The 10,799-nt window shown below is 38.7% G+C and overlaps 1 protein-coding gene across 1 annotated transcript; it reads left to right on the plus strand.

The window, feature by feature from the left end:
* Positions 1-1,106: 1,106 nt before the first annotated feature.
* Positions 1,107-9,872, plus strand: LOC307124194 (uncharacterized protein; the record flags this gene model as incomplete). Its single annotated transcript, XM_079813241.1, has 13 exons — positions 1,107-1,241; positions 1,412-1,473; positions 1,632-1,789; positions 5,276-5,370; positions 5,541-5,602; positions 5,759-5,916; positions 6,126-6,604; positions 6,793-6,854; positions 7,028-7,185; positions 7,394-7,929; positions 8,118-8,179; positions 8,353-8,510; positions 9,321-9,872. The coding sequence occupies 13 exons, from the start codon at positions 1,107-1,109 to the stop codon at positions 9,455-9,457; spliced, it is 2,262 nt and encodes a 753-aa protein (XP_079669367.1). The 3' UTR covers positions 9,458-9,872.
* Positions 9,873-10,799: the final 927 nt, after the last annotated feature.

Genomic DNA, 10,799 nt, shown 5'->3' on the forward strand with positions numbered 1-10,799 from the left:
CTGGGAGCACAACTGAAACAACTACACCAGGCACAACAACTGAGAGCACAACTGAAACAACTACACCAGCCACAACTGAGATTACAACTGTTAGTACAACTAAAACAACTGAACCAGCCACACCAACTGTTAGTACAACTGAAACAACTACACCAGCCACAACAACTGAGAGCACAACTGAAACAACTACACCAGCCACAACTGAGATTACAACTGTTAGTACAACTAAAACAACTGAACCAGCCACAACAACTGAGAGCACAACTGTTAGTACAACTGAAACAACTACACCAGCCACAACAACTGAGAGCACAACTGAAACAACTACACCAGCCACAACAACTGAGAGCACAACTGTTAGTACAACTGAAACAACTACACCAGCCTCAACAACTGAGAGCACAACTGAAACAACTGCACCAGCGACAACAACTGAAAACACAACTGAAACAACTGCACCAGCCTCAACAACTGAAAGCACAACTGAAACAACTGCACCAGCGGCAACAACTGAAAACACAACTGAAACAACTACACCAGCCACAACAACTGAGAGCACAACTGAAACAACTGCACCAGCCTCAACAACTGAAAGCACAACTGTTAGTACAACTGTAACTACACCAGCCCCAACAACTGAGAGCACAACTGTTAGTACAACTGTAACAACTACACCAGCCCCAACAACTGAGAGCACAACTGTTAGTACAACTGTAACAACTACACCAGCCCCAACAACTGAGAGCACAACTGTTAGTACAACTGTAACTACACCAGCCCCAACAACTGAGAGCACAACTGAAAAACCTACACCCGCCCCAACAACTGAGAGCACAACTGAAACAACTACACCAGCCCCAACAACTGAGAGCACAACTGTTGCAGCTGAAATTTCTACAAGACCAACAACACCATTCTTAGCACTCATAACAAATACGACACAGGACATAGGACCAAAAACAACAACTTCTGTTTTTACTTCATTGACTCCCTCTTCAACTTTGTCTAACACTACGATTGGTAGTACAACTATAACATCAACAAAATCGTTTGCCTCAACCTCTAATACAACAACAACAAGACCCTTGACATCTTCCACAAATAAAATGACTACACCTACAAAATCTATACCTGTTTATCTAACAGATCTAGTTTTCCGCTCTAATGTAACATTTATTGTTGAACTCACCGATTCAAACTCTCAGGCCTTCAAGGAAAGGGTTAAGCTTGTCATTTCACAGGTGAGTTAAGATTCCCTCACAGGATTCACACGAGAGAGTTTGTTAGGATATTGTTATTGTTTAAAATGATTAGTTTACCATAAATAAATGAGACGTTATTGTCATTTCATAAACAAAAACAAAAGAAAAAGTTAATTCTGATCGTTGTTGTGACTGCTTGTATGTTACAGCTTGAACCAATCTACAGAGCCAAATATTCTGCCTTCATAAGCGTGATTGTCATAAGTTTCAGGTAAAAAATATATATTGCATTGTTGCTTAGTTTATGATGGTGTTCTTGATGAAAAAAACGAAACAAGTGAATGCCGTATACAGTACTTTTTTATTTAATATGCTCATATTAAGGAATCCTACAGTGTATGACATTCCTCTATACTTGATATATTCCAGTCCAGGGTCAATCATCACAACAACACAACTAGCTTTCAACTCCACGGAAACTATCCCATCAGTTGGAGAGATTTCAGACACTCTTCTGTCAGCAGTGGGAACAGGAGATGTCGATCTACTGAAAATAATTCCTCAATCGGTTTCAGTCAATGGTTCAGGTACGTTTGATTGCATTTCAAAACATATCTTGCAAATTCTGAATGTCTCAGAAAAATGGTGTCTTTTTTGGTCACTTTTGCTCCATACAATAGTCTTACGTATGTCAGAATATGGTACACAAAATATACAGTACATTTGGACTGGAATGAAACAAAAAAGGCTCTAAGACCTTATATTCTGTTTATCTAATTTGCTCTTTTTTTTCTTAGTTATTTCTACGACTGCAGCTGCTACACCTTCAACTACAGCTTCAACTACATCAACAAAATCATTTAATTCAAGCACTAATACAACCAGTGCCTCAAACACTAATACAACTAGTGCCTCAACTGAAACAACTACACCATCCCCGACAACCGAGAGCACAACTGAAACAACTACACCAGCCCAAACAACTGAGAGCACAACTGAAACAACTACACAAGCCACAACAACTGAGAGCACAACTGAAACAACTACACAAGCCACAACAACTGAGAGCAGAACTGAAGCAACTACACAAGCCACAACAACTGAGAGCACAACAGAAACAACTGCACCAGCCTCAACAACTGAAAGCACAACTGAAACAACTACACCAGCCTCAACAACTGAAAGCACAACTGAAACAACTACACCAGCCTCAACAACTGAGAGCACAACTGAAACACCTACACCAGCCTCAACAACTGAAAGCACAACTGAAACAACTACACCAGCAATAACAACTGAGAGCACAATTGCACCAGCCTCAACAACTGAAAGCACAACTGAAAAAACACCAGCCACAACAACTGAGAGCACAACTGAAATTACAACACCAGGCACAACATCCAAAAGCACAACTGAAACAACTACAACAGCCACAACAACTGTTAGTACAACTGAAGCAACTACACCAGCCACATCAACTGAGAGCACAACTGAAACAACTACACCAGCCACAACAACTGAGAGCACAACTGAAACAACTACACCAGCCACAACAACTGAGAGCACACCTGTTAGTACAACTGAAATTACAACACCAGGCACAACATCCAAAAGCACAACTGAAACAACTACAACAGCCACAACAACTGTTAGTACAACTGAAACAACTACACCAGCCATAACAACTGAGAGCACAACTGAAACAACTGCACCAGCCACAACAACTGAAATCACAACTGAAACAACTACACCAGCCACAACAACTGAGAGCACAACTGAAACAACAACACCAGCCACATCAACTGAGAGCACAACTGAAACAACTACACCAGCCACAACAACTGAGAGCACAACTGAAACAACTACACCAGCCACAACAACTGAGAGCACACCTGTTAGTACAACTGAAATTACAACACCAGGCACAACATCCAAAAGCACAACTGAAACAACTACAACAGCCACAACAACTGTTAGTACAACTGAAACAACTACACCAGCCATAACAACTGAGAGCACAACTGAAACAACTGCACCAGCCACAACAACTGAAATCACAACTGAAACAACTACACCAGCCACAACAACTGAGAGCACAACTGAAACAACTACACCAGCCACAACAACTGTTAGTACAACTGAAACAACTACACCAGCCACAACAATTGAGAGCACAACTGAAATAACTACACCAGGCACAACATCCAAGAGCACAATTGAAACAACTACACCAGCCACATCAACTGAGAGCACAACTGAAATAACTACGCCAGGCACAACATCCAAGAGCACAATTGAAACAACTACACCAGCCACAACAACTGAGAGCACAACTGAAACAACTGCACCAGCCACAACAGCTGAGAGCACAACTGAAACATCTACACCAGGCACAACAACTGAGAGCACAACTGAAACAACTACACCAGCCACAACTGAGATTACAACTGTTAGTACAACTAAAACAACTGAACCAGCCACAACAACTGAGAGCACAACTGTTAGTACAACTGAAACAACTACACCAGCCACAACAACTGAGAGCACGACTGTTAGTACAACTGTAACAACTACACCAGCCCCAACAACTGAGAGCACAACTGAAACAACTACACCAGCCACAACTGAGATTACAACTGTTAGTACAACTAAAACAACTGAACCAGCCACAACAACTGAGAGCACAACTGAAATAACTACACCAGGCACAACATCCAAGAGCACAATTGAAACAACTACACCAGGCACAACAACTGAGAGCACAACTGAAACAACTACACCAGCCACAACTGAGATTACAACTGTTAGTACAACTAAAACAACTGAACCAGCCACAACAACTGAGAGCACAACTGAAATAACTACACCAGGCACAACATCCAAGAGCACAATTGAAACAACTACACCAGGCACAACAACTGAGAGCACAACTGAAACAACTACACCAGCCACAACTGAGATTACAACTGTTAGTACAACTGAAACAACTACACCAGCCACAACAACTGAGAGCACGACTGTTAGTACAACTGTAACAACTACACCAGCCCCAACAACTGAGAGCACAACTGAAACAACTGCACCAGTCACAACAACTGAGAGCACAACTGTTAGTACAACTGTAACAACTACACCAGCCCCAACAACTGAGAGCACAACTGTTAGTACAATTAAAACAACTACATCAGCCACAACAACTGAGAGCACAACTGAAACAACTGCACCAGTCACAACAACTGAGAGCACAACTGTTAGTACAACTGTAACAACTACACCAGCCCCAACAACTGAGAGCACAACTGTTAGTACAACTGTAACAACTACACCAGCCCCAACAACTGAGAGCACAACTGTTAGTACAACTGTAACTACACCAGCCCCAACAACTGAGAGCACAACTGTTAGTACAACTGTAACAACTACACCAGCCCCAACAACTGAGAGCACAACTGTTAGTACAACTGTAACAACTACACCAGCCCCAACAACTGAGAGCACAACTGTTAGTACAACTGTAACAACTACACCAGCCCCAACAACTGAGAGCACAACTGTTAGTACAACTGTAACTACACCAGCCCCAACAACTGAGAGCACAACTGAAAAACCTACACCCGCCCCAACAACTGAGAGCACAACTGAAACAACTACACCAGCCCCAACAACTGAGAGCACAACTGTTAGTACAACTGTAACTACACCAGCCCCAACAACTGAGAGCACAACTGAAAAACCTACACCCGCCCCAACAACTGAGAGCACAACTGAAACAACTACACCAGCCCCAACAACTGAGAGCACAACTGTTGCAGCTGAAATTTCTACAAGACCAACAACACCATTCTTAGCACTCATAACAAATACGACACAGGACACAGGACCAAAAACAACAACTTCTGTTTTTACTTCATTGACTCCCTCTTCAACTATGTCTAACACTACGATTGGTAGTACAACTATAACATCAACAAAATCGTTTGCCTCAACCTCTAATACAACAACAACAAGACCCTTGACATCTTCCACAAATAAAATGACTACACCTACAAAATCTATACCTGTTTATCTAACAGATCTAGTTTTCCGCTCTAATGTAACATTTATTGTTGAACTCACCGATTCAAACTCTCAGGCCTTCAAGGAAAGGGTTAAGCTTGTCATTTCACAGGTGAGTTAAGATTCCCTCACAGGATTCACACGAGAGAGTTTGTTAGGATATTGTTATTGTTTAAAATGATTAGTTTACCATAAATAAATGAGACGTTATTGTCATTTCATAAACAAAAACAAAAGAAAAAGTTAATTCTGATCGTTGTTGTGACTGCTTGTATGTTACAGCTTGAACCAATCTACAGAGCCAAATATTCTGCCTTCATAAGCGTGATTGTCATAAGTTTCAGGTAAAAAAGATATATTGCATTGTTGCTTAGTTTATGATGGTGTTCTTGATGAAAAAAACTAAACAAGAGAATGCCGTATACAGTACTTTTTTATATAATATGCTCATATTAAGGAATCCTACAGTGTATGACATTCTTCTATACTGTATATTCCAGTCCAGGGTCAATCATCACAACAACACAACTAGCTTTCAACTCCACGGAAACTATCCCATCAGTTGGAGAGATTTCAGACACTCTTCTGTCAGCAGTGGGAACAGGAGATGTCGATCCACTGAAAATAATTCCTCAATCGGTTTCAGTCAATGGTTCAGGTACGTTTGATTGCATTTCAAAACATATCTTGCAAATTCTGAATGTCTCAGAAAAATTGTGTCTTTTTTGGTCACTTTTGCTCCATACAATAGTCTTACGAATGTCAGAATATGGCACACAAAATATACAGTACATTTGGACTGGAATGAAACAAAAAAGGCTCTAAGACCTTATATTCTGTTTATCTAATTTGCTCTTTTTTTTTTAGTTATTTCTACGACTGCAGCTGCTACACCTTCAACTACAGCTTCAACTACATCAACAAAATCATTTAATTCAAGCACTAATACAACCAGTGCCTCAAGCACTAATACAACTAGTGCCTCAAGCGCCTCAAGCACTAATACAACCAGTGCCTCAAGCACTAATACAACCAGTGCCTCAAGCACTAATACAACCAGTGCCTCAAGCGCCTCAAGCACTAATACAACCAGTGCCTCAAGCACTAATACAACCAGTGCCTCAAGCGCCTCAAGCACTAATACAACCAGTGCCTCAAGCACTAATACAACAACATCAAGACCCTTGATATCTCTCCCAACTAAAGTGACTACAATTACAACTACAAAATTCGTACCCGTGTATCTAACAGATCTGGTTTTCCGCTCTTTTGATGCATTTATTGTTGAACTCACCGATTCAAACTCTCAGGCCTTCAAGGCAAGGGTTCAGCTTGTCATTACACAGGTGAGTTAAAATTCACTCATTGCATTCACACAAGACAGATATTTTAGACCAAATCCAAAAGTTTGTTAGGATATTTTATTGTTTAAATTGATTAGTTTACCATAAATGACACATTGATGTAATTTCATAAACAACAACAAACGAAAGAGTTTATTCTGATCGTGGTTGTGACTGCCTGTATGTTACAGCTTGAACCAATCTACAGAGCCAAATATCCTTCCTTCATCAGAGTGATTGTCATAAGTTTCAGGTAAAAATCATATATTGCATCGTTGCTTAATTTATGTGTGCTATGTGTGATGGTGTTCTTGCAGAAAATAAAAACCAAGAGAATGTCGTATACAGTACTTATTATATAAGGGAAATATGCTCATATTAAGGAATCCTACAGTGTATGACATTCTTCTATACTGTATATTCCAGACCAGGGTCAATTATCACAACAACACAACTAGCTTTCAACTCCACGGAAACTATCCCATCAGTTGGAGAGATTTCAGACACTCTTCTGTCAGCAGTGGGAACAGGAGATGTCGATCTACTGAAAATAATTCCTCAATCGGTTTCAGTCAATGGTTCAGGTACGTTTGATTGCATTTCAAAACATATCTTGCAAATTCTGAATGTCTCAGAAATGGTGTCTTTTTTGGTCACTTTTGCTCCATACAATAGTCTTACGTATGTCAGAATATGGCACAAAAAATATACAGTACATTTGGACTGGAATGAAACAAAAAAGGCTCTAAGACCTTATATTCTGTTTATCTAATTTGCTCTTTTTTTTCTTAGTTATTTCTACGACTGCAGCTGCTACACCTTCAACTACAGCTTCAACTACATCAACAAAATCATTTAATTCAAGCACTAATACAACCAGTGCCTCAAGCACTAATACAACTAGTGCCTCAAGCGCCTCAAGCACTAATACAACTAGTGCCTCAAGTGCCTCAACCACTAATACAACCAGTGCCTCAAGCACTAATACAACTAGTGCATCAAGCGCCTCAAGCACTAATACAACCAGTGCCTCAAGCACTAATACAACCAGTGCCTCAAGCACTAATACAACCAGTGCCTCAAGCACTAATACAACCAGTGCCTCAAGCACTAATACAACCAGTGCCTCAAGCGCCTCAAGCACTAATACAACAACATCAAGACCCTTGATATCTCTCCCAACTAAAGTGACTACAATTACAACTACAAAATTCCTACCCGTGTATCTAACAGATCTGGTTTTCCGCTCTTTTGATGCATTTATTGTTGAACTCACCGATTCAAACTCTCAGGCCTTCAAGGCAAGGGTTCAGCTTGTCATTACACAGGTGAGTTAAAATTCACTCATTGCATTCACACAAGACAGATATTTTAGACCAAATCCAAAAGTTTGTTAGGATATTTTATTGTTTAAATTGATTAGTTTACCATAAATGACACATTGATGTAATTTCATAAACAACAACAAACGAAAGAGTTTATTCTGATCGTGGTTGTGACTGCCTGTATGTTACAGCTTGAACCAATCTACAGAGCCAAATATCCTTCCTTCATCAGAGTGATTGTCATAAGTTTCAGGTAAAAATCATATATTGCATCGTTGCTTAATTTATGTGTGCTATGTGTGATGGTGTTCTTGCAGAAAATAAAAACCAAGAGAATGCCGTATACAGTACTTATTATATAAGGGAAATATGCTCATATTAAGGAATCCTACAGTGTATGACATTCTTCTATACTGTATATTCCAGACCAGGGTCAATCATCACAACAACACAACTAGTTTTCAACTCCACGGAAACTGTCCCATCAGTTGGAGAGATTTCAAACACTCTTCTGTCAGCAGTGGGAACAGGAGGTGTCAATCAACTGAACATAATTCCTCAATCGGTTTCAGTCAATGGTTCAGGTACGTTTGATTGCATTTCAAAACATATATTACAAATTCTGAATGTCTCAGAAATGGTGTCTTTTATGTCACTTTTGCTCCATAGTCTTACGTATGTCAGAATATGACACAAAATATACAGTACATTTGGACTTGAATGAAACAAAAAAGGCTCTAAAGCCCTATTCGGACGGTAATTGTTAAGGTATTTTCATAATTGGCAGGGGCTAGTCTGTGATTTTATTGCCGTCCGAATCCAGAATGTCAGTGTTTTTCTCCCACCACCACCCACGTAAAAATCCCCGGCCGAATTACCTACTGTGTTTTGTCAAACACCAAGGTCGTGTGGTCATTTAAATGCCGCCTGTATCACTTCAAAATTCACTGTTTATATCCTTTTTGACCACTGCAGAGCACCATACGGTTGTTCTTCGCTGTAATTTGGATGCATTTTACAGATCTAGCCTTTTTTTACTGAAATGCTGGCAAGTATTTACAAGAGCAATATATTTCATCACTGTTCAAAAAAGCACGTAAACATTTGAAATTATGGCAGCAATTATATATGTTAAAATTAAAGCAGCATTATGTTTACCTCATGTAAATAAGAGGCTGTATCCACTTATTTTGGCACATTTCCATGTGGAATAAAATGACATCCTTTATTTTGAGATAAAATGCAAGACAAAAAACTATTTTAACTATAATGCGCATCTATATATCTTCCTATTTTTCCTATTTTACGGAAGTCCACGTGAGAAACAATTACCGTCCGAATAGGGATTAAGACCCTATATTCTGTTCTAATTTGCTCTTTTTTTTCCCTTACAGTTATTTATACGACTGTAGCTGCTACAACTTCAACTACAGCTTTAACTACAGTTTCAAGTGGATTAAAGATTCAATCCAGTCTGCTCCTAACAACATGGCTCATTATTACGGCAAACATATTAAGGCTTTTCCTATAGATTCCTTAACAAGGATGAAATTTTAGCAAAGCATGCTCATGCTCTATACTAGCAAATTATATTATGTATGTATGTGTACTATGCATTATTTATGGTTGTAGCACACTCTTAAAGGTTATATAAATAGATGTCTAAAATTGCATTGATTGTCAAGAGCACACTTTGTAAATAGAAAAATTATTATATTTTTATCAGAGGCTGTTGAAATCAATGTTTGACACAAAATCAAAAGATCTTAAAAAATATGAAGGATTTAAACATACTTTTGTATGTATTTGTTTACATCTAAATAATAACTGTATATCTATCCACAATGAACTTATAATATAGGCTTATTTAAAAAAAATGTATATGAAAAGTATATTTATTTACAATGTACAAGGTATTAAGTTAATAAAGTCTTTATGTAATTTTAACCCGTGCACAATTTCTTCCGTTGCAAACAGAATCTCTCAGGGCTCTTAAATATGAGAAGATAGTATGCATCAGGGGTGATTCTAGTATTTTCATTTTAGGGGGGCTCAGCCCCCAGTGAGGAGAAGACTTTGGTAGGGTCCAATTCTCACTATTTACTAGTAGCTTATTAGTATGCATATTAGGATATTGGCTGTTTATTATTTCGTTTCGGGGGCATGGTCCCTCAAGAACATTTTGCTTTCTATTATATGTGCATTTTAAGATGTTCTGAACGCCAAAAAATTAGATAACAATAGCTTGAAAATCATGTCAGTGGACAGATATGACTGATAAAGTTTTTCCATTTTTGTCAGTGAAGAAAGTAAACATATGTTTAACTGATATTTATATGTTTTATGAATCATTTTCGAAGGCTAACAGGAAAGCTGGGTAACTAAATTTATTAAATTAATTCACAATATGCGCACATTCATTACCTACTAACTAACTTTTTTATTTACAGAGAGCTACAAACGGAATTATTCATTTACAATATGCATGCATTCATTACAATTAATCTTATGCCTAATCTGAAGAAAACGGCTTTGCTGATATTTCTTGTTTGTTAAAGCAGCACTAGGTAACTTTTCAACCTTTATAATATATTTTCAAACCTCTTGTGATGATACATCGACTTAAAATAGGTTGAATGACACGTCTGCCATAGCCTGACGGGGTCTGTATCGTTTTTAATCATACTTTTAAACTTCGGGTTTCGGGTAGTAACCCGAGAAAAAAAAGAACTACAAAATTTGACTGCTTTACGGCATATACATCACTTCCACCACCACCCCCACTTCCTTAAATTCGGACGTGCGAGCCAAACTATCATTTGTTTGCCGAATGTTATAGTCATGGCCGAAGCAGCACAGAAAAATAAGAAAGC

Source organism: Gobio gobio (genome assembly GCF_949357685.1).
Source record: "Gobio gobio genome assembly, chromosome: 3".
NCBI lineage: Eukaryota > Metazoa > Chordata > Actinopteri > Cypriniformes > Gobionidae > Gobio > Gobio gobio.